The sequence below is a fragment of the Desmodus rotundus genome, chromosome 9 (genome assembly GCF_022682495.2).
Source record: "Desmodus rotundus isolate HL8 chromosome 9, HLdesRot8A.1, whole genome shotgun sequence".
NCBI lineage: Eukaryota > Metazoa > Chordata > Mammalia > Chiroptera > Phyllostomidae > Desmodus > Desmodus rotundus.
This window is the reverse complement of record NC_071395.1, coordinates 26,093,265-26,120,554: the sequence shown is the minus strand read 5'-3', so window position 1 is coordinate 26,120,554 and position 27,290 is coordinate 26,093,265. Positions and strand designations below refer to the sequence as shown.

Below are 27,290 nucleotides of genomic sequence, written 5' to 3'. Positions count from 1 at the left end.
TAAGAAGTTCTTTCTAGATATTCCTCAAGGAATTTCTTTCCCCAACTTTTTCCACTAAAGCTATAAGTTAAAGTCTAATTATAGGTCTCACTTGATGATTAACACATTAAAAGTTACTTATTAATTTGTACATCCACCATGCCCAGCACACACAATTCATGACACATTGTACATTTTCAATCAACTGTGCGATATGATAATCAAAAGTTTCATAGTATGAGAAGCTTCCTTGTTGATTTCACGCCCTGCCAGTTCACAAAAAATATGCCCTAAAATTATTAATACATACATATATGCCTATGTAAGACCTTTGGGGTTTATTAAGCTAGTATATCTTATTTTATTCTGTAGATAAAGAAATCTCTGACAAAGTTTTGGTTCTCTAACTTTTTTAATTGGTTCCAACACTAAAGATTCTAAATCAATTATTTGGGTAAATTCAGGCAAGTAACTGCCTCTTTAAGCCGCAATTCCTTTATCCAGAAGATAACAGTGCCGGACAAGATACAGATCACATGGTACCATTCTGATCTTAAATTATGTAAATACGTTTTAGAACTTTGTTATAATAAAATTTTCAAAAATTTAAAATCATGACTCCCAAGCAAGTAAACTTATATGAATCAGCAGTCAAAAGTATATTTAAGCAAAACTCTTAAAATGGTAAATCTGTGACTCCTAGGCAAATGTAAAATGAATATATGTCAAAGATTTTATTCAAATAATTAATTAACAAGGGAACCAGTAAAGTGGTAAAATCATTTCAAAGAGTATTTCAAAAGCTAGTATTTATAGTCAATGTTAGGATAAGATTGCTTAACTAGATATAAAACTGGTTAATGTACAACAGGGTAATACATTGTAAAACCTAGGGTTATTTTTTCTACCAGACAGAAATTATTTGCATCTCTCTGGTACAAAAATCTACAAGTTAACCTCTGCCCTACCCGTTATTAAATAGCCCATTCAATACAAAATCAAACCCAGCACTGCACTGAAAACCACTCAAAAGTCTCCTCTGGCTATTAACTTGGAGTGGTAAACAGCACAATACAATACACAGATTATGTATTGTAGAATTGTATTCTTGAAACCTTTATAATTTTATTAACCAATGTCACCCAAATAAAGTCAATAAATATAAATAAACTAAAGCTTTAAGAAGATATCTTCTGACTATTGCTAAGTGTCAGGTAACTTTTCTGACGAGTTGAATTATCTTTCATGAATCAAAGCTCTTAATTCTTGATGATACCATTTAGTTTTTAGACAAAGGATTTGATCACCTTTATTTAACCCCTGTAGAATTTTCAAGACACATTTTCAGACCAGTGTTCTAACGTGCCTTACTTTGTTTTGTGCTGAAGTAAACATTAGAATTTCATAAGACAGTGTTTTGATGATTCTACTTCTAAGATATTTTATTCATTAGATATAATGTAACATATATTTAAAGGTACAATGGAAAAAATAAGCTACTATACAAGTTCAGAGATTATAAATATTTCCATCATTAGAGTCTAAAACATTTTATATTTTTAAAAGTTCCAGAGGTGCTTAATAAACTTAATAAATATGTATGCTATAAAGGAAACTTGAGACATAATTGTGAGACTCACACAAAGGAAAGAAAGCCAGAAATTATTCCCTTACAGTTTATGATATGTTAAATAATTTGCACACTACCTAAAACAATGCTTTATCTACACCAAAAGGAAGTATAATATTGCTATTAATAATATCAAATATATGTCTACACAAACACAATCCAATAAAATTCTGAACTATTCAATTGTTTTTTTATAATGGATATAGGAGGCAAATATTCCTCTATACTTAACTTCTAAACAGTAACCCATCTACAAAAGAAAATGAACCTACCCACAAAAAGCATGCATTTTTAATTTCTAATATTTTTATTAGAGATTTTTAAGATAACATTTTTATATCATCAGCTTAAAGAAAATAAATCACACGAGAATAGCTTTTGTATGTCTGCCAAGGTAAATTGTTCTATTTTAAATTTATCAAGTTATAAATAAACCACATAATGTGCTTATGTGAACTAAACCACAGCATAATCTGAGTACATTTGAAAGGCACCGCGTTTTTCACTGTTTCAAGTAAAAGAAATGAAGAGCATTATTTATTAGAATTAAAAGCCTAGCCTTTAGCTAACCATTATTCAAAAATAACACAGCATGAACTATTCACTGATTATAAAAGCAAATACATTGTTCAAAAAAGCAAAGGTGACTAAAACTAACATGTGTCCCTGGACCTTTATTTAATACTAAGCACTTTGGAATAACTGAAGGCAAATAAACAAAGCCAGACCCATATGTGAGAGGACCACGCTGTCCCAAAACAGGTAGCTTGAGACACAAAATCAAAGCTCACTTTTAAGAAGCATGGAATTCCCATCACCACCATCACAAACTGGAATGAAGATGGTATAGTTCATTAAAAGCATATTAAACTGCAAATATGCCACCTTAAAAAGACAAGGTATAAGGCAATAACTCTTGACCAAGACTTATTTCAAGTTAGTGGCTCAAAGTAGAACCTGGGTCCCCAAACTTCTGTTAGGCCAGTTTTTCATTAATGTAATAATTAATCCGAAGAAAAACAAAAGTGATCTTAAAAAGCCCAAATACAACAGGTAAAAGTGAAGACTCAAGAGAGCCAAAGAGCACTCTGAATGTGTGAGACCAAAGGGAGGCTATAGAGGGAAAGTAGAACAGAATGGTCCAGAGACCAACTCTCCAAAGGTTAGCCCTGCGAGGAAGGGTGCTAAAGAGTAGTACTTGGCTCTGAGCCTAAAGAAGCTATAATTAGATGATAAAATGATTCCTTTCTTCATGGTCTATTTTCTTTTGTACTTAACATGTTATTTTAACTTTTTGCCCCTATACGTCTGTATAAATTAGAATCTACAGATAGGTTCTCATGACTATTAAAAACATTCTTAAATTGTATTATTATTAAAAACATTGTATTTTTAAACTTCCAGGGAAAGGAAAAGTCAGTATATCAGCTGTTCAATAAGGGGTTGGGTGCATGGGAATGGGGGGATAATGATAATTTGTTCAAGATTTGAAATCTCCATATGAATATCTGTAATACATAATGACGTGAGTATCTTCCTAGGATATAAAGATCCAACACATGAATACTATATGTCCACATCCTTCCACCTAATTAAAGACGTGGCAGAGGGGGTTTAGGGAGAATTATTTAAGGCTCAATAATATCAAAATATACTGTTTTTGTTCTAATCATGTGCATTCCTTGAGGAACAATGACCAGAGTCAAGTTTTAATTTACTTTGTTCATATTTCTCATATTGAAACAAGCCAAACAATATATTTCAACACAGTCAATATCTGATCTGATCATCAATATCTAGACAATATCAATTTAAACTCAGTTTAAATATATTTACACAGAAAAAATTTAAAGAAATCCACTATTTTAATGAAACATACAGAAATTATAGCACATCCTTTTAAAAATTACAAAAATTTTAAAGAGAACATTTTTTAAAAATGTACTTGATAAGTACAGTTTCAAATAGGTCACTTTAAACCTTAATATTATTTCATTTCTAAGCAACTAGACATAAGTTAGACCTAAACTGAGAAGACAAAACTACCTAATGCATAAATTGTCAGATTTAGATGTTTGCTACACTGACAACAAAATAAATAGCTGAAGAGAATTAGAAAATGTGATTTTCACTGCTCGGAATCATGGAAATGGCTAATTATTTATAGGCACAATAGGACATAAACTGGGAGTTTTACAAATAACTCATCGTTTCCATTTGGAATGATTGTAGGCACTGATGCATTTGCCGGTCACGTGCATGCTTCCCCGTGCAGAGGCACCTCTGAGTGAGGGCTGGGCCTGCTCTGCTTTAACAATTAGCAACAAAAAATTCAAGGCTCATTCCCATTAGTATTTAGTCAGGCCAGTGAAATGGCATAAAACATAACTTATTAAAGAACTCGGGTTACACTGTTCTATTCAACAATGTGACTAGCTGGAAATTATAATTGCAATCATTCTGTAATCAGATGTTGAGATCACATGACAATGGTAATGAAGTATATAAACAAATATTTTTGTGAGGGGTATGTTTCTTAAAGCTTTATGAGCTGCTTATAGTGCTCAGGCCCATCATACATAGTTGGTTAAATTCATTCATTTATGTATGCATCTACTCTCTCTCCCTCCTAAAAGGAGTTGAGGTTTGTGTACTTGATTTAAAAACAACAACACATAAATATATCTAGTACTCTAGCCAGAAGATCCTCTTGCTACTCATTCATAGGTAACACTTTGGCCCCATGTGCATTGATGTAGGTGAGAAGGATTTTGGCTCTTTGTTCTATTACGTCGATAAGCTTTTCAATTCCTTGTCTACCTCCTTGACTCTCCCAATAAACTTTATCAAGAAACAGAGATTGAAGGAGTTTCTGCCGTAAGTGCTGGCTCTTCAACACAGAAACTGCGGATTCGGGAAACCTAAAATGATAAAATGATATTTCATTCTTAATAATTGTTTGGAAATATTATACCTGACCCAATTTCTCTCCCTTCCCCTAATCAGGCTTAAATCACACTATCAAAGAGTACATACCTTGAGAATCAAAAATTTTTTGTCACTGTCAAGCAGACACTTCTCTTAATATCTTAGAAGAATATGTTGCAAGAGAACTAAATTATCTACACCATTGAGAACTTGACATACTAACATTTGACTTAAGGTCTTTATATGTAGGCAAAGGGAGGCACAGAAGTGAAAAGATCTCTGTTAGCCAGCAAAAATACTTTCCTCAATCTTAAGCATCATTTCACCCATGGAAACTAGTCTGCCAGGCAGAATAGTATTCTCATCAGTGTCAATGTGTGGGGTTTATGCAAGAAAATAGGAGAAGGAAAATGCTGACAATTTCAGTAGAGTTCTCTTCCAGAGTAGAAGTTGCATGATTGAATTTAATGTGAAATAATCCATAATACATATACCAAGAAGAGGATGGAATCATTCCAAAATGCCCAATTAAAGAAAGAATTGCCCTTGATTCAGATTATACTTCAGGAATTCTGAGGATTGGGGAGCATTTTATGATACTGGAATACAAAATTGTTTTCAAATAAATGTAGTGAAACTCCAGTTTTAGAGCCAGGGGATTCCACCATGGACCATCTCTGTGGAAAATCCGAGGCCCATTCAGAAGGGTCCTTGCTGAATTACCTTAAGAGAGTGTATCATGCTTTCTGCTCTTCATTCCAAAGTACACAGCCAGGGGTCTAGCTCACACATTATCTGAAGAGCTTCATAAAATTTCTGGTTCAAAATCATTAAGTAATGTTTTGCTGAATCACCACTTTGGCCTCTCCCAGCTTTCATTAAAATGCTGATGAAGGCACAGTACAAAATGTTAGGGTTTACTAGTAATTTTCAAGTAAACTTAGTTGTTCCTTAAAAATTAAAACAAGAACATACACTTGTTTGAAGAGTACTGTTTGCCAGAAGTTTCAGGACTTCTAAGCACCTTTTCCAAATGTCAACAGAGTGAGTTGGGGATGATACTCAGGAATGGGGAGGGGTGGGGGGGGGGGCATGAATGCAAGGGATACAGGAGCCCCTGCCCTTCAGATGCTGCAGAAAGACCAAAGGCCACAGAGCTGGATGTGTTTAATGAGTTTGAATGAGTGTGGAATTAAATAATGCTGCTAAGATGCTCTAAGCCCCCTGAAGACATGTGCTATATAATTTAGTGACCATAGTATTAAGTAAGCATTTTTGCTCTATGAAGTATTAACAATCCATGATTCAGAAATTCCATGGCCCTTCAACTAATGTTGCTGTGGCAGAATGTATGAGATAAAATTGTTAAAAAACATGGTTCTTTTCAGTGATGAATCTTTTTTATAAAGGAAAATTTTAAAATTATCTGTCTTCACATAAATTGATTAATAGCAATAGTCTATGCATAAATCTGGGTTAGCAAAGCCTTCATTTTTGTTTTTTAATGTGTGAATACACATTCAAAAAAGATTTAACTTAAAAAAAATTTAACTTTAAACTCATTGCTCTTCACAATGCATTTAAAGTTCAATCTTCTTTGAAAGCATAAATAAAACAGTATTCATACATATATGAATGGAAGGACTATATTCTCCATGTACTCTTAATTCTAAAAGAAAACTTAGGGTTAGGGATTCAAGATGAGCCAATTCAGTAAATGATGACTTAGGCTTTTAAATATTTCTACATATAAAATTTTCTTAGTTTAGACACTTAGAAGAGAGAATCTGTCATATACTTGTATTCTACCTTTAATCCACAAAAAAATGTGAAGAATAGGTATTAACAGGGAAAGACTTCACAAAAACTCGTAAAATTGGGGCTCAAGAAACTCTCACAGGAAAAGCACTGTCTCTAGCATTAAAAGTACACAAAATTCATATTATCTCATTGTCATTGTCACTGAAATATGCTTCAGAGTGCTATCTACAAGAATAATAGTAACAACATGCATATTACCAGTTATTGTAGATAAATTATTGGACTTCAGTTTGGAAGACCTGGGTTCTTCCTCCCCAGTTTTAGACTTGCTCATGTGTTTTCCAACAGCCCCTTCGCTTCACACACTTGTTTAACTATTACTAATGCACCCTTTATTTTCAAGTCTCAAACATACCCCAATTCCAACCTAATCCACATGGATTTTCACAGTGGGGCCAAGCAACATGATGGATACAAGATGTAGCAGGAGCTTTGTAGGTTGCATTGGTTGGTGAGAATGACACCCTGGCTGCCCTCTCGTTCTGTTCCACTTAGGTTTGTTTCCCTTTGCTGGGCCTCCATCCCCCAGATTCCACAACCACAATTCATTTCAAGGGTTAAAACTGATCAGACAATAGGATATCATTTTTCTCCCCACCTTTCTACCACTTTAATATAAATCTGATGTTACTACATTATAAAACTTACTCTTTGATGCCTGTTAACAATTTGAAGTTTAAGTTATCTTCACTTCTGTCAAAGAAACCCTTGTTGTCTATAAAGACCAAATGCCTTGGGTCGTGCTTTCGCTGGATAATGTGAGCGAGAGCCACAGAATCTTGGTCATCACATTTTGGCCGCAGTCCATTCTGTACACAGGAATCTTCCTTTCGAGGTCTGAATCCACAGCAATTTGTATCTAAGCGATTATAAATCTGAAAATGGAGAACAAAAACAAAAATCCAAGATGCTGAGTAAAAATGGGAAAGTTAGAAGATTTCCAAACAACTGGTGCTTTCTAAATAGCTGACTGGCCAGAATCTAATGGGACCAGGCTGACTTAATTAAAGGCAACTATCAGAATAAGTGCAAGGTTCATATCCTGCTGACTAAGCCACGGTTGTAAGCATTTCCAGCTTCTGCTAACAGCTCCACAGGCAGATCATCCAAGTCAGGCATCTCCACCCTGAATATTCAGAGTCCCCACTGACATCACATGTAGATGCACAGCCAGAAGGATCTCTGACTCTATTCGTGACAGAAGACAGAAACTGCTGCTTGCACCCACAAGACTGTATCTTGTTTTCTTCCTCAAATGGGGTTATAGAAAACGTGAGTTATCTCAGTGGCTCTAAAATTTACTGCATCTCCTAACCTCTCTGGGCTTCAGTATTACTGTAACTATGCTGAAATAACATAGAACAAATCTATTGAAAAGATGTGGCATCCAATAAGGAGAACTAAGAACACTACCTGTATGGAGCACACAGCCAGATTCTAAATAAGTGAGCAGAATATACTGAAGTATTGGACCTCCTGGGGTTTACTATGGGGAATAGGGCTACTGCCATGTAGAAGAGGTTAAACAGAGATATTAATTAGAAAAGGGAGAGTTGTCTAATTTCCATTTCTTTAGAGCAAGGAAGGAACTAATATTTATTAATCAGAGTAAATTAAAGTCTGGGCCCAGGTATTAGATAAACTTAAAGTCAAATCTCTGCTCTCACACTTGTTAGCTCCGTGGCCTTGCATAGATTCCTTTATATCACTGACTCTCAATTGAATTCCCTATATAGTGGCAATGATACTAGTCACCATGCACAGTTACTGGGAAAATTAATGGAAATGTTTGTACTCCTTCCAGCCTTGACAAGATGCTCAAGAAACAAAAACTATTATTACTATTTTGAGATACACATATACACACATGAAGTGATTTACCTCCAAACAAGGCAAAAGGCTTCCAAGGCTAAAGGTAATTTCTCCATTTTCATAAGGAAAACTGAGCCTCAGAGGGGTTAAATAATCTGCTCTTGGTAAGATATTAGTTAGTAGCAAAGTTCAGATTTAGGCACAGTTGCAGGTGTCTTCAAAATTCCATGATCTTTCTCTAATATGTCATGTTGAGTAGTTTAAGGCCAGTTAAAGATTGTACAAATGCTCACGATTCAAAAGATGGCTAGGCACAGACTGTCACTTTTATTCTTTGGGCACAAAATCTCCATCCTTTCTCCTCCTCTTGTGATCTTTTGCGTATCCTGTAGTGCTGGCCATTTTAGGACACCAAATGCTAAGAAATTGGTGCAACAACAGGAGTTCCAAAATTTAGCCTTCTTTAATATGATGATTCATTCATTCACCCAAAAAAGTTTATGAAATATCTTCTACCACTGATCACTGGGCTACGCGCCCAGGCAAACGCTGGCCATGGCCAGCACCTCCCAGCACCACTATTTCCAGAGGAAAATGGTCATTTAATTTTGTCTCACTACCACAGCAAACTTCAAGGACTAGGCCTTCCTCTCTCTTTTCTGCATGTATGTGGACTTTGTAGCAAGTAGCATACTTTCAGGTATTATAAGAGAAGTTAGCCTAAGCAAATTTTCTATGAAGTTTATGTAAAACCAGTCACATGGGGCAGGGGTGCTCAGTGAGCCGCAAAGCAGTCCAGCCCCAAGGGCTCACTGCTGGGCTAGAAACAATATGTAGATAAGGGAGGCCTATGTCAGGACTGGTTCCAGGCAGCTGATCCACTGGGGCCATAGTCTAACCAACGGTTTATCCCAAAGGTCACAAGGCTGACTCCAGGAAGCAGGAAGTTCCCACTGCTGGTTAAAGTGCTTTTGTTTGACAAGAAGATAGGAGTTTCCCAAAGGTGAGCAAGAGTGGCCCAAGGAAATCACTGGAGGTTAAAAGAAAAATGCACACATTAGAAACTATTAAAAAAATTTATTGAGCCCTTTCTATGCCAGTTCATTCATTTTATATAGTACCTTGACTACCTTTGACTACAGTGAAAACCAAATGATATAAAGAGATTGAATCTGATTATAAAACCAAATGATATAAAAAAGATTGAATCTGATTGTAAATTATTTAAGATCAGGGGTCTGGGAGAACATGAAAAATAACTGTTTTTAAAGCTGTTTCTCATCCAATCTCCCTTTTAAAATATTCAGTAGTTAATAATTCTCAAAGAATCTCAACACCATTTCCCACAATCTCTATCTGTTTACGTCCAGTTACAATGACACTACCCGTGGGGGCGGGCAGCTAAATCCTATCCAATGCTGACGGTAACATCAAGGTCTGTTAGGTTGGATATACACGCTTAGAACTTAACCCTTCAGGACAAATCTACCAACCACCTCCTAGGCACTGCTCTAAGCACTGAACCCTCCCTTCACTGTTGATTTCGGAGTAGTGGGGAAAGGACTAACACACTCACAGCTATATTTTTGCTGTTTCTGCTGTTTTTGCACAGCCATGTAAATCTAATAAGCACATTAGAGTTTAGGCCCTAACTTTCAGTACTTCTGTAAATATTATGCTTTCCTATTTTTAAACTACATAAAAAGCATTAAAATTTAGAGGTGGAAAAGAACGATTTAGGTCATCTTTTCATTGCCTTCCCAACATTACATTGTTTCCTACAGGGTATTTTTAAAGTGCTTCATCTGATCTAATTCTGAATCACTCCCCAGTCTGTGATGATTTCACCACTTCCCTGACAGACCATTTGTGCCACTTAAATCTAACAGACCTTATTATTGAAAACGAATGTGTGTGTTCGACTCAAGTCCTCCTCCAGAAAATGTTTACCACTCCTTTTATTCAGCTCTGTGCGTGTGCTTGGTGGGTATGTTCACGAGCATTGAGTGCATGTGTGTGTGTGTGTATGTGCCTAAAGACATAGAATTGAATTCAAATCTGGGATCTGCTTTGTTCTTCTCATCCTCCAACTATAGTGAATTATATCTTTGTATCACTGCTTTTGTCAACCAAGGGCTTAAATAGCTCTTAAATCTTGTTCCCTAGCTCTTCTCAGTATTTCATTTATAGTGTTCCTTTTGAATTTACATCCAGTATACCAAAATTAATTTGACCACAAAACCATAATCCACTCCCTTAAATTCAATGCCATTCCTTGGTATTTAATTTGGTTATATACTGAATACATCTGCTTACTTTTAAGAGAGTTTACCTATTTTTTAAAGTCTAATAAAGTTTAGTCTAGATAGCTATGAATCTATAATATAATTTCAACACATTTGTTCAGTGAACAAAAACAATCACTTCATTTAACTGTAGTATGATTAGTACGGTAGTTCACATCTATGTGTCTATGTTCTTAGATAATTATCCTACAAAGATTATTTGAGGGTAAATTTTGTCAGTGAAGCAACTGTGAGTGTTGAGCATCATTACTGCAGTTCATTCAAATTTACATCTGCTCACTCTTTAAAACCAGGAAAATCTTTTGGAAAATTGATCTGCTGAATCTGACGATTACTGCCAACCATCATTTTCCATAAAATTACTCTTAGCTCTTTTAGGAAAATATATCTTTTCAATGTTTACCTAACTAAAATTATACTCAGAAAAATCCAGGTGTTCCAGCCAAATTTTTTGTTGGTGGGATATTTTTAGGTACATCGCCTTCTCTCTAAAGTTTCTTTTTTAATTCTATTTTTCTTTGGTAGTCTTAGCTTTGCCTGCAGGAAAAGCATCTTCTGAGTGACTTGTGCGATGCTCACAGAGCCTAGACACGATGCCTCTGCTGCACTGACTAGCTCTCCAAACCCCTTAGCATCTGCAGAGCCCGAGGTACCTGATGACTTCCCCCCTTCTGCATGCCACCCATTCTAGCTGTCTTCAAGGAGTGGGTCTATCAAGGCAGTCGTGGCAGTTTTTATTCATATATTCACTTCGTCAAAACAATGTGCTTAAATGATTAGTTTCAGGCAATGCCTGTGCAAAGGCAATAAAAAATTCTAAAAGTGCTGCTAATATTCAAAACGAAAGACATACTAGGAGTCATTTATTGAGTGTTCAGTACAAGCCAGGAACTGTACACTTAATGCTTTACATGTACTATTTCATGGAATCTCAAAGAAACCTTAAGGTGCCACCTCATGGGTACTACCAATAGTCCCATTTGACCAATGAGAAAACTGAGGCACAAAAAGGCTAGTCGACTGACCCCAGCTCAAAAATGATGGAACTCAGGGTTCTAACCCAAACGTCTATGACTTCAAAATCCATGCTCTTATCAATCCTGATGGTATCTCTCTTCCAAGACAGTATTTCAAAAGAGCAAGCATAGTTACACAGAATGTTAAATGATAGTAGATTCAATAAATACTGTTTGTAGGCTTTCAGCAGAAATAGAACACCGGAGTAAGAGAAAAACTCATGAAGGAGGGAATATTAGAGTTGGGTTTTAGGAGACAGGCAGTATTAGCTAAAAAAAATAGGCAAGGGCATGAAGGTAGGTAATCGAAAGACGTATTTAGAGAAACTGAGAATACGTTAGACCAGTGCTTCTCACACTGTAGTGAAAGATCAGGCATTAGTTGTTTTCTTCCTTCTGGCCCCAAAACCTATGTGGATTGTTGCTGCTTTGTTAAAATAATAAATAAATACTTTATAACTGGAAAAATAAAATATAAAATACCAATATTGTATTAGATTCAATAAACAAAATTGCCGAATTATTATCAAAGTGTTTAATGCTTACTTGCAAGTTTGGTGCTAATCATGGACTGGCATGAACTGGCTCGAGTCTTTGAATCGCACTTTAAATTAGCACAGTGCAAGACTCCCCAGCAAGGGGAGGGGGAACATGACGGCAGGTAGTCAGCAAAAAATGAGTAAGAGCATTTTGCCTCTAAGAAAAAGCCTTTTTAAAAAAGCTGATGTGTTCACGAATTTCCCTCTCTTTTCCTCATGGAGAGTTGGCAGAAAGGTAACAACAGACAAGGGAGCAGGGCATCAGGTGAAAATGTTAAAAGAGTAAAAACTGAAGAAAACCAAAACCGAATGTAGTTGGAAGCTGAAGAAAGAGTTAAAGGATGTTCTTAATGTATGTCATAAATTGGCCTCAACCAAACGTTTTTCTCATTCAGTTATTTTAGTTAAACTACATAACCTTCTGTATTTGTCTACCTCTGCTTTTGTCATTTAAAAACATCACATTTACCCCAAAGATTCATTTGTACAAAGAAAGTTTAAATTATGCAATAAAACAAGTAATGAGTAGAATTTGACAATTCACTATAGTAACCAATGCCTGGCACACAGTGGGCACTTGATAAATGTTTATTGTTGAAAGATCTCTGCTGAAAGTTGATGTTCACTTTCTATTTGGCTCTTTACAAAGCCCCTCCAAAACACTGTCTTCTATTGGGAAGTGTTAAATAAACTGAATAATGGTGGTTGATTCAGATGTTTGGTTTTTTTTAAGTAGCATCTAGTGAATGGAGTTGGGGAAAAAATAGGGAGGGAGCCCACAACGGAACAGCCTGTGCTTGTCATTTGCTCTTGGTTGGCTTCTTTATGTGGGTTTAATTTCAGAAAGCATGACCCATGAGCTCACGTCCCACCGAGAGTGCAGCACGACACCTTACATATAAGGCATTTGATAAATGGACAACACACAGATGTGACAGAACGAACAATAGGACATTTTTTTCTATAATTAGAATTTCTTCTGGAAGTTTCCTTTGAAACTTATCTCATAGGACATCTCATTTGTTTTTAGAAAATGCATAGAGGAAAAAAGTCATATTTTTAGCAATTACCTTATTTCAAAAAGGCAAAAAAATTTAAAAAGATGGTGAGAATCATTAGCATTATCAGCCCCACCCTAGGAACAGAGATATACAAAAACATATGGATGTACTTATTCATCAGCTAACAACTCACACTGAAAAATTCTCCTACGTGAATTTGTCCTGATTTAAACCAGTGTGCGGTTGCCGTGCTATCAGGTGCACTGGACTTTGACCCCTGCAGTCTGGTCGACGTGGGAAGGTGGACCAGATCACAGAGAAGGGCAACTTCCAGACAAATCCCACAGTCTCCATGGAACTTGCGGATGCAGACCTAGCCTCTTACTTTGGGCACTGTACAAAACAAAGCGTATTCACCAGCCTGCACCTGTACCACTTGGGAACTCTCACTTCGTAAAATAATAGATTTCATTCTTGTTCTGTGCTGCCATGGTAACAGGTCCCTGTTAAATTGGTATGCATGCAACTGTGACTAGCAGAGCAGTTGATGAAGGGTGATAAAAGTAAAAATAGTTTGCAAAATATACGTCTAACAGTGAGCACAGGCTCCCCCGAGCTTCTGCCTTGGTGCATAACAGCACTGATACTCTAGATTTCCGCCTCTAAAAATAACTATCGATGTATTCCAATTCAATGCAGAATCTCTAGTTTCTTCCATATTACTCAATCATAAGTAAAAACATAAGTGTTTCTTATATATAAGAACAAACATTGTAATGTTACAATATATTAAAATCTATGTCTATAGATACAGTGTTTAGAACCCATACACAGCACCTCTGAGTATCAGAAGTCAAACACAATTTGGCCACAGAAAGATTTTTGAGTCACCAGGCAAGTGACAATTATTTTTAGAGAGAGAAATTCACATGCTATAATTTGCACCAGCAGAGCTGCATGAAAATAGTCTTTGCCAAAGGCACGCCCACCTTCCTATAAAGATTTATAAAAAGCACTCAGACTAAGAAAAACAATAATCTTTATATTTTATAAAATTCTGATTTATAGATTTATATTAAGCAAATAAAAATTTCAAACAGCAATAAAATAACCTTCATGTAAGTAAAATGTTTAAATGCTTTCTTTCAATGAAAAGTAACACCGTTTGTAACGATTGAACATTAAATAGGGTTGTAAATAAGCTTACATCAATGTTGTCATAGAAATCATTTCCCTTGCTTAATTTGATGTATATTGTTTTAATATTCTTACAGAATTTCTATCAATTTTAGCATTCCCTAGAATACAGTGTTTTATAATAAGGAATCTGACAAATATAGTAAAGATAAACTAAATGGTTATACTAAAGCTCAATTCTAATTATGGTGACAAGGATTCTTTGTCCGACCAAACTTCAGTCAGGCTCCTCCTGAACCTCCTCCTAGGCCTGTGTGCGCACTTCCTTATAAAATCTAGAAGTCTACTTTTCGCAAGAACCCTGCTAAGTCCTTTTAACCAGAACCTACCCCTCAATCCCCTCCTTGATATCTGATCACTCTCAATATCTAATCCAGTTTCTCCTCTTCCACCATCCCCCAGATGACCCTGACCTGTCTTAAGCAAGAATCTGATGAGGCCAGTTTACCCAGACCTCCCCTTACCCCTGATGCTCCTCATAGCAATTTTCCATCCACTGACCCCCTACTCAGCTCCCTGGCTGCCAGTTCTTGCCCGTACATGCTGTACTCAGGGCTGAGCCCGATCTCTCTCGCCTACTGTAAAATCCCAATGCCCTGCTGCCGGTATCTGCCTCCACGGTCCTGAATAAAGTCTGCTTCACCATCTTCACCAAGCGTCACCTGATTGTTTTCTTTAACAACAACTAACACAGTCTAACGTAGCATATCCAAAAGCTATTTAAACTCGTATTTTTCCATGAAAATAAGTTCTCTTTAGAAAAATTTAATTAATTCTGACAGACTATATTTTGGTTATTGAAAAATAAATATCGCTTGAGAGTAGAATGGGGGTTGCCAGGAGCTGGAAAGGGGGGGAAATGAAGAGATGTCGGTGAGAGAGCAGAAACTTTCAGTTACAACATGAGTGAGTTCTGAGGACCAAGCTGGAGTTCATACAGCCTACAGATTCTGCACCATGTATTTGAAATTTGCTAACGGGGTAGACCTTAGGCAGTCTCACGCGAGTGCACACACGCGCACACACACAAAAGGCAACTATGAAAGGTGATAGATGTGCTAATGAGCTTGATTGTGGTAAATGTTTTACAAAGTATTATGTATATCAAGTTACCATATTGTATATTTTAAATATATACAACTAAGACTATACTTTCAGGGATCATTTCTATAGTTTGTTAAATATATACAACTGTATTCGTCAATTATATCTCAATAAAGCTGGAAAAAAAGAGAAAATAAATAAATTCTGCTTTATTAAATTAAACTCTTCCAAAGATTATTTTTACATGTACACATAAAACTTCCCATTTGAAATAGCTTTGTTGCTATGCTCCTTTGGTTAGCAAATAGCTACAAAATAAAGCCCTGTCTCAACATTATTAACAGAAAGAGTTTTGACCTCATTAACCTCTGAAAGGGCCATAGAAAAGCCATTGCCCCACTCGTTCAATTTGACCATAAACAGTAATAACTTTTCGAAATTCCATTGGCGTCTTATTCACCTGTGTAAATGAACAACTTTAACTTGGAAGGGCATGAATTACTAGAAGCCTTATGAACCAGTTTTCCTTTAACCCTTTCTGGATTTACTTCATTGGGCAAAATTAACCAGAAATTTTCTTAAAATAATTACATACTTTAGGATTGAAGCATACTAAGTATGATTGATTTCAGCACAGGATAAAAATTCCATGGCAAGGGTTGAAATATGCAAAAATGACGTAAATTAAATAACATATGCTGCACTTTTGATCAATAATTAAATTAGAATTGACCCAGAAATATTCAGTTGCTTGTCAGTTGGCAATGAGGTTTATGAATGCAAGTTATCTGACCAGACATTTCCCCCTTTAATTCAGACTGATACAAGAGCAAAGACCTATATTGTCAACCAATTTCGTAGCCCATGATCTATGCAAATGAGGCTTTAACATAATCAATACCAGAATAAATGGGAATAAATGCTACATAGTACGTGTAAAGAATATCCAGAGTGGGGCCAATGTCGGTTTACAGCTGTGAGTACACAAAACACAGATTTTACTCTTATATTATTAATTATTGTACTATTTTCCATACAAAATACTGTAAATCTACTTTTGCCCCACCCTGTATAAAATTCTAAAGGTTTTTAATTTGGAAGCAGACATCTGAGGAACCTGTACGTTTCTGGATGGAAGGGATATGCTTTGAGACACAGAGAGTTTTCGAATTGGGCCAGGATCCAGGGAAATACAGTGGTGGTGTAGAGGCCAGGCAGCTGACAATCTATGCCTTTGCGACACGCCAGGGTCAGTGTGGCTCGACAACTTTTTCTCTTCAAAGTTACCTCCATGAAAAATCAGATAAATAACAAATTCTGTGAAGTGAGAGCAAGCGGCTTCTACAAGGTCTCCACTAGAAAAATAATGTCAAAGCTCAAAAGAGAGACTCACGGGTCGATGCCTTTGTATTTACGTTCTCCATCCTGACATATTCTTGTAGAGAATTTTTAGCAGCAGAAATACATTCCATTCTAGGGCCACAAAAAAGTGAAACTATTTGCCTTTTGAAGTTTAGGCCAACCGTTGGTTTCCTAATCTCCCCCGAGATTTTGAGTAGGTCCAACTTCTCAGGAAAGAAGTTACAATCTGGCAGGTCAGTTGCTGTAGGGGGAGATTCTACAGACCTGCTCAGTCAGATTCTCTTTCAAAGGGAGGCCCTAAGGAGCCAGCCTGTGAAAATGGGGTGTACTAATGGACAAAGTGGAATGGATTGTGCGTGTCAACCAAGAGGACACCTGGGAGGGAATGGCTCTGAGAAATAAGAGGCCAATGGTTCCAAGGCATGAAAATAACATCCTATCAGAGTCAACAGCCAAGTCACAAAATATCAAATGATGACGGAGGTCCACGGGTTGATTGGGAATTGTCTTGATAGAACACAGAAATCCCTCAATTCAAGTTTGTTGAATTTAACTAAATTCCATAAGCAGTATCCTGTATGCTTATAACTCCTAATTTTGTTTATAAAGTAAAATAAAAAAGTACAAAGCTATGCTAACAGGAAAAGTAGAACAAAGAATTTTAAAGCAAACTATTTAAATAAAACACAAAACTAAGTAAAGCCTTTCACATAATGTTAAAGTGGCCAAAAGCAATGAATAAATGCTCTGAGGTATTAGTCACATTAAGATTCTGGTTCCCATCTAAGGGAAATTTCTTGGCTGCTGCCGTGCAGACCTTGGTTCTCAGGAATAGACCCCTAGTAATATCCACCTCCCACTACACCCGTATTACTGGCATCATAAAAACCAGCCTGGCTAGGCCCTGCCCCTGTCTAACTGTTCAAATAGGAGTAACTGTTAAAAACAGGAGTAACAAGTTACATAAAAATGTATGTGATCAACTGCATTTACAATATGTAAGTTTTAAAAAAACATAGACATCCACTTACTATGCATGTAAAATGATTTTTAAATTGGCTGAAAAAATGCATACTAATCTCATGAGAGTGTTAGCCTCTGGGGAGAAAATGCAGGAAGAAGACATGAAGACATGGTCAGAAGGGACTTTAATTTATTTTTAACGTCTGTCTATCTCTAAAGTAAATACTGAAAGCAAATATGCAAAAGAAATAATCACAGGATAGTTCTAGAAAGTCGAAACATGATATTTCTTAAGTTAGTCTTTGTTTTTTGGGATTTTATGTTTAATAACTCAACGAAGGCAATGAAAACCTTCAGGAACAAAATCTGAGGATAAAATCCCAACTAGCTCCCCAAATTTTGTAGGATGAGAACCCTGTGCTTCCGACAGCCCCTCACCTCAGCCTGACCTGAAGGGCACAGCCATGGGAACTTCCCTACATGATCTCAAGTGTCCCCACAGCATCACCACTGTGTAGAAAAATTAAAAAAAAAAAAACCTACATGATCCATATCACTACAGGCCTGCAGCATTTGGAGATGTATACCTATAAATACAATAAACTCAAATTCTTACAAATGGGGTGGTTCTAGATGATGACTGGGCTGATGTATTGACTCCTTGCTATCTGTCAGTGTCTTAGTGCATTTGGCTGCCATAACACAGTACCACACACTGGGTAGCTCATACCAACAAACACATATTCCTCACAGCTCTGGAGGCTGGAAGTCTGAGATCAGAGTACCAGCCTAGGCTGGTTTGGTGATGCCCCTCTTCTGGGTTGTAGGCTTCCCCACTGTGTCCACACAGGGGAGAAAGAAGTAGGGAGCTTTGTTGGGTTTCTTTCATAAAGACACTAATCTCACTCATGAGGGTTCTGTCCTTATGATCTAATCATCTCCCAAATGCCCTGCCTCCTAATATTGTCACATTCACACATTAGGAGTCAACATATAAATTTGGGGAGGAGGATGGGGAAACAGACATTTAGATCACAGCAGCCAGGGACCATGATAAGTACTTCATAGTCATTACTTCATGTTATTCTCAAACAAATTTTCAAGGACAGTAAAATCATTTCTATTGAAATAATTAACAAAATTATTAGAGAGATTATGAACTTGCTAAAGATTACACAGCTGACTACTGAAGAAGCTGGGATTTGAACCCAAGTCTGTTTTATATAAACACTGTTCTACACTGTTCTATGCTATTTCTCTATAAATTTAATGTACCAAAAACTTGTAGAATTTTTTTGAAATGATATTAGAAGTTCAGAGGAGAAAGGGAGCTTAATCTGTTTAAACTACTCCCAGAAGTCTTTGCAGAGAGGGGATTACAGATGAACTTTGAGGGACGGGCAGGCTATATGTTAGACAGGAAGGAATAGGAGTGGTGTTCCAGTGGTGAGTAGGGCATATTCAACTGACAGTGAACAGACCAAACCACAAAACACACGCACACACATGCACACACCCTGCAGTTAAACACACATATCTCCTCATGTGTTAACTGCAGGGTTCTCAGCCTACGGTACACAATAGGGTAGGAGTGAATCACAACAGATGAGAATGAAAAGGAAGTTAGGCCAGGTCACAGTGTTTCCTAAAAGTAATGTTGATTTTTTTTCTATATAATCTGTACCACTAGATAACTAGGTAAGAGAGGAAGGGAAATTACTCTTTTTAAAAGTATTCCAATTAATAAATGAGGAAGTAATGACAAAATTAAAATATGACCATTTTTCAAGGCCTAGTAAATCAACATAGAACATCAAAAGCTGTTACTAACATGAAAAGAAGGACAAACCAGACATTATGTTTTTCCCAGTAGAACACACCAGTATCTATAGATGCCCTGCCTCCTAATATTATCACCTTATGAAGAAGTCTTCAGAAGATGAACTGAATCTCAATCCGATCAAGTATCAGAGCTGACACCAATGTATATGGCATATAGATGACAGAAAGACATGTAAAGTCACCATAGAAATACAACCAGCCAAATCCAGAGTCTAGAACCCCACAAAACAAGTAATCTGGTTTATTTAATAAGTAAAATGATAGGGAAGAAAGGAAGATATGATGGTGGAGCCTACAGATTAAAAGACATACCAGATGATCACAAAGTGTAGGGTTTACCTGAATCCTGATTCAAACAAACAAACTGTGAGGTAGATTGATAGCGGACAGAGAGATGGACAGATAAATGGTTGAGTGGATAGATACACAAACATGAATGAGAAAATTAAAAATTTGGCCACTGATTAGATATTTGCCTGGAATTATTGCTAATTTTTCTTTTTGGGTGTGATAATGGTAACGTTCCTGTATGTTTTATCTCCCAGTGATTCAACATATTAAAATATTTACAGATGAAAAAACATGCTGTGGGATTGGCTTCAAATGAATGTGGGCAAGGTAAATAGATAGAAATAGAGATGAAACAGGACAGGTCATGAGTTAATTATTGTATTTGGATGACAGGCATATGAGGGTTTATTATGTCTTCTATCAACTTTTCTATATGCTTAAATTTTTCCATAATAAATTATTTAATGCACTAAGGCATATAAAATTTATTTTTTAACCAAGTGAGGTCTACACAAGTTTTCTGCAAGAAGCAATATGATTAAAAGGGAAGAGGAAAGGGAAATTCAGCAATAATTTGTACAATATTGAAGCCGAGAAAGACCAGAGACAAGGAGATCAGTTAGGAGTCTCTTACAACACCTTGACATATATTGTTAAGAGCCTGATCATACTAGTGTTAATAGGAATAAAAATAAAAATGTGATTGGAGTGATTCTGAGGAACTATCAAAGTTTAGTGCTACTCAAAGACAAGGCACTGAGCAAAAGTAGATTCAAAAGATGACTCAAAATTTTCAAACCTGGCTGACTTTTAAAATAGTAATGTCATAAACAGAAATAGGTAAGTCACGAGGGCAAAGTGTTAGGGGATGAGGTGACAAATTTACTTCTAGACATCAAATTCGAGAGGCTAAAATGACAACTGCTATTTGAAGTATAAATTATTATTTAGCTATATGTGCATAAACATGATATCATTTATGCTCTCTCCCCAACTATGATGACTTATTTTAAAATAAAGTCATAAATTACAATTCTATAATTAAATAAATAATGTAAGCCAAATCTTCTTGGAACAATTATGATAGCTCAAATTCTTCTTTAATAAAAATACTTTCTTGGCATGCTGTACCCATTTCATTTATATTCATTTCCCCGAAAAAAATGTCTGTTTTTTTAACTCAGAAGCAAATCCATATGCTTCTTTTATATCACGTCCCCGTCTCTAAACAACTAAACATATAAAGCAAGAAAGACATTGTAGGTGTCCATTACACACCAAGTTTTCTGGCCAATTTGCTCAGGTATTGCAAGCAATACTCGGAAGAATAAACCTATAGTGTCATAAGAGAATTGGAAAGTCTTGTGAGGCCTCTTTAAATCAGGTAAGTCTTATATCATAGCATTATTAGCACTGAAAATAACTTCTCCTAGTTCCACATATGTATAGAAGAAATTATGTCAAACAACACTTTTGAATTTCATTTATTATAAAGGGCAAACAGTTTATACAATTAAAATTCTTTAGTAACCACGGTAAATTTCAGTACTTATTTAGCACATCTATACCTGTGAGGATTAGAGTGTTATTTTTAATGGCCTAGAATGACACACTTCCTATGTCCTCTACCTTAGGAAGTCTCTGTAATCAATTGAACACTGTGATTCTCATCATAAAAAAGTAACTTTTTTTCAATAAACAAAAAAAGCAGGACTATATTGTTCTCTAAACCCTCTGATCCTGGGCAGTCTTTACTCCCTAAATCCCAGTCAATTCTGAGTGCCAACCAATATTGCCAAAGCAAATCCCCGTCTTTCTTTGTACGTGAAGCCAAGACTGTATCTGACTGCAGCATCTTTCATTCTTTGATTGCAAATGAACAAGAGCCTATATCATTTGCCTGCTTGGCTTTACCAATAAATAATAGTTAGAAACTATTTAGATTGATAATGTACTAACTCTGCAAAATAATAAAACTGACCCAAGCTGTCTGAAATCCCAGTGTCTCATAGCCTGGGTTGCTGTGCCTCTCCCTGTCAGAGCATCTGACCTCTGACAGTGTTTTTCCGCACTGACCTCTGAAGGTAGGAGGGGGACAGCTGATCACTGAGTGCTAGGTGTAAGAGGAGGGAATAATTGGAAGACCCTCACAACCTCTCATGGTGGCCATCTGTGAAATCTTCCTTTGCTTAGCATACAGAACTTTCCTGCAGAAACAAATGTTCTTCTATTGAAAGGTAGTATTTCCTCTTGTTTAGATTACAGTTAGTTGTAATTTTTACTTTAACTATTATACATTACGAGTGAAAAAATGACACAGAATATAAGTGGAAGAGAATAGGTCAAAGATTAGCACCTATTAATATAATTCATTATATTAAGTAGTCAAATCATTAGAAGCCAGTAAGAGTTAGAAGAGTTAACTGAAGAGAGACAGCTGTAGGGGAAAGCCATACCAATTCATATTTGTTTGTGGAATTTAGGAACATAAGTTTATTACTCAGAGTCATCTGAGAACAAACTACCTTCATGGAACAGGAAGTTTCCATAAGCATCATTTTCCTACTCTGAACATTTTCACACTTGCAACACTTTGTTAGAATCCGTCTCTCTGAAACTCTCTTCCTGTCTCCTGTACACATCTCATTTCTATACTAAATGCCACATTCTCAGTCCACACTCTCCTACCTCCAGTTCCACAAGAACAAATATCATCCTGTTTGTTTCCATAGATGTTAAACTTAACTCAGTTTTGACACCTGGTATATTCTGCTATAATTGTGTCTTTTCAGTTAGATTGCATAAATCTTGAGGGCACAGATACGGTTTCACCCACCTTTTTATCACCAACACTAAACCCACTAAGTGAAAGTAACAGAGACAAGCTCAAAAACCATCTATTAAGTCTAAGTGAAAAGAAATTGTGTAACTTATCTTGTTGATGGTGGAAGCAAACCTCTCCCAACATACATCTTTGTTGGCTCCTCTCTACGTTCTCATCAAATAGGAGCAAGATTTCTACATCTTAGAAAATATAAGTGCAGTAAGAACTTCATTAAATAGTAAAAATATTAAGTATTTTTATTCATTTGATTTTTTATTTTCTAAACTTCTACTTCTCTTCCCTTAATGAACTATATTTCTTACTGAAAGTACACTTTAATTTATTTATTTCACTTTTAACATTTTAAAAAAAATTTTATTGATTTATTTTTAGAGAGAGAGGAAGGGAGGGAGAAAGGTAGAAAAACATCGATGTGCCAATGTGTGTGAGAGATACATCAACCAGACGGCTCTCACACTCCAACTGGGGACCTGGCCCACAACCCAGGCATGTGCCTTGACTGGGAATCGAACCAGCGACCTTCCGGTTCACAGGCCAATGTTCAATCTACTGAGCCACACCAGCCAGGGCCATTTTTAACATTTTTAATTTGACATTTTGTGTTTAATATTTTAATATAACTAGGTAGTTTTGATTGATCAAAGAAGCTATGCCCTGAGTAACCGGCCTTTTCAGACATTCTACTGCTGATTGAAAGTTTACAAACTCGAATAAGACAGGCACTGCCATTAAGAGATTCATGATTTATTAAAGAAGACAGATTAGTCAGAAATAATTAAAATGTAACATCCTAAGATCTATATAAGTATGAAAGTACACAAGAGTAGGAAAAAATAAAAAGATTTGGGAATGACAACTTAATGAATAAAAGTAATGATAAAATACTTCATTTAATTCTAATATTGATATTTACCTCTATTATTATTGCTGGATGATCAATTTCCTCATTAATACGTAATATTCAGTGAGTGCCTACTATGTACCAGGAATGTCCTAAATCCTTTATGTGTATAAAAGTATTGAATCCTCTAAGAGCCCTCTACAAAAACGATAGTATTATTATCTAATTTTACAGATGAAGATACTGAGGCAGAGAGGTGTTAAGTAACTTCTCAATGTTAAAAAAAAAACAATTAGTATTGGCAACTGGGCTTCAAGTTTATCAGGCTGGCTCCAGAACTTCAGTTCCTAACCATTCCCAGGCCAGTTCCAGACTATCTCTGAGTTCAAGGAGCCAGATTTCTATATCTTAAATCTTTTTTCATTATTTTATATAATCTTTTGGAAGAAATTTGGCCAAATCTTGGAAACTCAACTGCTCTCTAGAATACTACTTTTGTCATCATAATAGAGGTGCATTTTTGTCTGCGAAGTTCGTCCCCCCACGCTTCATGAATAAAAGGCTACTTGTGTCTCTCTCACATTTTACAGACCCGGTACAATGGCATCGTCTTCATGAATGTGGGTTTGTTGATGGGGTAAACCAGAAGGAATGCTGTGTGCAGAAAACAAACAACGGGGCTCTGTGCCCTCTCGGCCTCGCTGCAGCATCCTAGAACGAGTAATTCTAGTTTGCTTCAGGCACAACTTTTCTAAGACTGTTCACAAAATCCATTCAATACACTCCGACACACTTTCAAATAAAAAAGTCAGTGAAATTAATGAAAAGGATCACTACATAAAAGATAACTGCTTATTATGGTACTCATGAAAAAGGGCCCAATTTGTTTATTTGTTCATTTATCTGCTCAGTAAGCATCTCTCTAAGCAGTGTATGATGCTAAATATAAGAATTAAAAAAGATCAGTTATGATAGGATTTATTTAAACAGTGTAAAATTTCTCTGGAATAAAACCTACTATGAGCAAAGTCAAAAGAAAAACAACAAGGCAAGAAAAATAATTTAAGACATACAATATTGAAAAAGGCAAATGTTCATGATACACTGTACAAAATGTTTTTATAAATCAAAGAGAAAATATTATGGAATATAATATAAAAGGGCAATGATTTGAATACACAGGTCATAAAAAAAACAAAATACAAATAATCAATATTTGAAAATATGTATACCCTCAATCTCACTCATAATGAAAGCACTGGAAATATTGCAATATAAACAAGACCCCATTACCTTCCATAAAATCAGCAAAAACATTAATTAATTTTCCACTTGCCAAAGTTGGCAAGGAAGAGGCAAATGGGCACTTATACCTTACCAGTGAAGTCGTAAAATGCTGCAACATCTAAAGGAAATTAGCCTTTTGTCCATTGCACGGTGGGAAGTAAATAAATATTGGGTAAATGAAAAAATGTAAGTCCCTTCTCACAGATGCCATCCTCATATAATTCAATATACTTTTGTAAATAGTAAGCAAATTAACTTTTAACAATCGAATTAATTTCTGATATCTAGATTCAGGGCTTCTTAACCAGAGTCAAAATTAAAAACACCACTCTTAGTATCATAACTTGAACAGGTTTGGGAAAGTCTTGCAGAGATCTCATCCTCATGGATCATCAAAACCAAGAAAACTCCCCCCACCTGCCCCAGGCAGAAGGAACAAGAGGGTAGACTACAAAAAGAACTGACCCACCAATAGACTCAGTCCCTGCAGACGTAGCAGCAGCCTGATGCCCAGTCTCTGAAGGCAAAGGTCATCTGGGCTCATACAGTGTGAGAGGATTGGAGGGAGTCATCCAGGTAATAAATGACAAGGCCTGACCTAAGATAGGCACTCAAGTTATACCTAAAAGGTAGATTTGGGTGATATCGAGGATATCACTTTAGGGATGTGCAGGTACGTATCACAAAGTATCCAGGTGACTTCCAAACTTCTGACATGGAAAATTGGATGATGATGGTACCACTCCTCCATAAAATAACTAAGAGCATTGTTCAGGAGTTTGTCTCTTAAGCCAGATCTCGAGTTTGACTCCAAGTTCTACTGCATATCAGCTATGTGACCCTGCCCAAGTTATTCCATTTCTCTTTGCCTAGATTTCCTCAAATCTAAAATAGAAATAACAATGACGTCTATTCATAAGGTTGACATGCAGATTAAATAAAATAATAGTTTAGTGCTTAGTATCAAGTTCTTGGGACGGTGCCAGGAACATAGCAAGGTAGTATAATTGTTAGATTGTTAATATCATAATATTAGTTTAAGGATTTGAAATATTTATCTGTTGAAAATTTATAATAATAATTCACGTGCCCGCGTTTGTCCTCAAGACCACAGGCCACGGACACGATGACAAAGGCTGCCGACGCACTCAGGCGGAGACTTGCTCAGCTGGAGTCTGTTCTTGCTCCGTCAGGGTAATGGACACACGTCTTAGGAAAACAGCTCTCATCCTCCATGTGCTGTCATATCCCTTCCAGGCAGAATGCATCGCTCCTCCCCTAAATAGCTCTGCTCCAAACGAGTGGTATATTTAGGATGCCCAAATATCATATGAATGCTGCCAATTCGTGCTCCTCCTCACGTTTTGCCTTATGCTCTTTATCATTTGGTACCTACAATCCTGCTCAAACTCTTCCTCCTTCTCTAGCTATTTTACGGCAAAGTGCTCTCCCTCTTGACCTCATAACAATAAGAACTTAGATTATTTCACTCAGTCATTCTTACCTAAGTCTATCTTTTTGTTTTATACACTACATTTTTCAAACTAAATGTATTTTTTTTAAGTCAGACTCGGGATGGGGCAAAGGGCATACAACCTTATACTACTTTGTTACCCCTGTGGTTGTTTTCTGCAGTGTAACGCACAGTAGATTTGTGTAAACACACATTCAGTGGTTGAATGATAGTTGTAGCTTCCCTCAATGATGAAGACAGAGGATAGGATGAGATTTAGTTGAAGATTCCAGAATTAAAACAAATATCACTAGACAAAGCATCTGAAAGGATTTGCCCTCTTATTCAATATAGGTTAGCTCTTAGGTTCATCAGCTACAAACCTCAAGACTTCACTACCGGGGTCATAGGTTTCCTCTCCATCCTCCTATTATTCATCGTCCTTGGAACCTCAGCATCCATGCTGACCACTCCCCAAACTTCTGGCCACATAGTGAGTACATAACCCTAGAAATCTTCATTCATTCTCCATTTTATTGCTAATGCATTTTTATCACACCAACTTTTTTTTAGTAACCGAAAAATAACTTGGCAGTTGTTACACAATAATGGTTAAAAATATGAAATCTGGAGTTAGTCAAACTTGCTGAAATCTCTTTTTGGGAACTTATGAGCTATATAACACTGAACAAATTAGTTAGCTGTAGAGAGACGGTTCTTCCGGGCATTTCTGTACCTCTTCCATCAGCCTTTATTCCGCAGTGTCTGTACAACTATGGCAGTATAGCAGTCAGCCTTGGAAGATACACAAAGTGTCTCCCTCTGGGAGGGAAGACAGATTTGTTTCCTAACTGAGATAATAAACACACTGTCTCCTCCTGGGGCAAATTTTAAGCAGATTTGCTAGCAGCCTCTTATGAGACTGGGAGTTTCCTAAGCTTAGAGTTCTGAGCAGTGACACATCGCCACCACAGGTGACACATCGCCACCACAGGTGACACTCACCAGGGCCATTCAGTACCACCCCACTGGGACCTGAGAGGCAAAAGACCGTGAAGCTCTTGCCACCTGCTATGCCATGAGTACTGAGGTCATTTGTGTCTGACTGGGGAGCCTTTTGTTCTGCTAGCATC

The 27,290-nt window shown here is 36.5% G+C and overlaps 1 protein-coding gene across 4 annotated transcripts in view; it reads right to left on the bottom strand.

The window, feature by feature from the left end:
* Nucleotides 1-1,895: 1,895 nt before the first annotated feature.
* GASK1B (golgi associated kinase 1B) overlaps nt 1,896-27,290 on the bottom strand; it is a 45,042-nt gene continuing 19,647 nt past the window's right edge. For all 4 annotated transcript variants that reach the window (XM_024568906.4, XM_045202675.3, XM_045202676.3 and 1 more), the window contains exons 4-5: nt 7,007-7,233; nt 1,896-4,530 (exon numbers count right to left, since the gene is read on the bottom strand). In XM_024568906.4, coding sequence (XP_024424674.2) covers nt 4,323-4,530; nt 7,007-7,233 — 435 coding nt within the window. In that variant the 3' untranslated portion in view covers nt 1,896-4,322. The remainder of the gene's footprint in view (nt 4,531-7,006; nt 7,234-27,290) is intronic.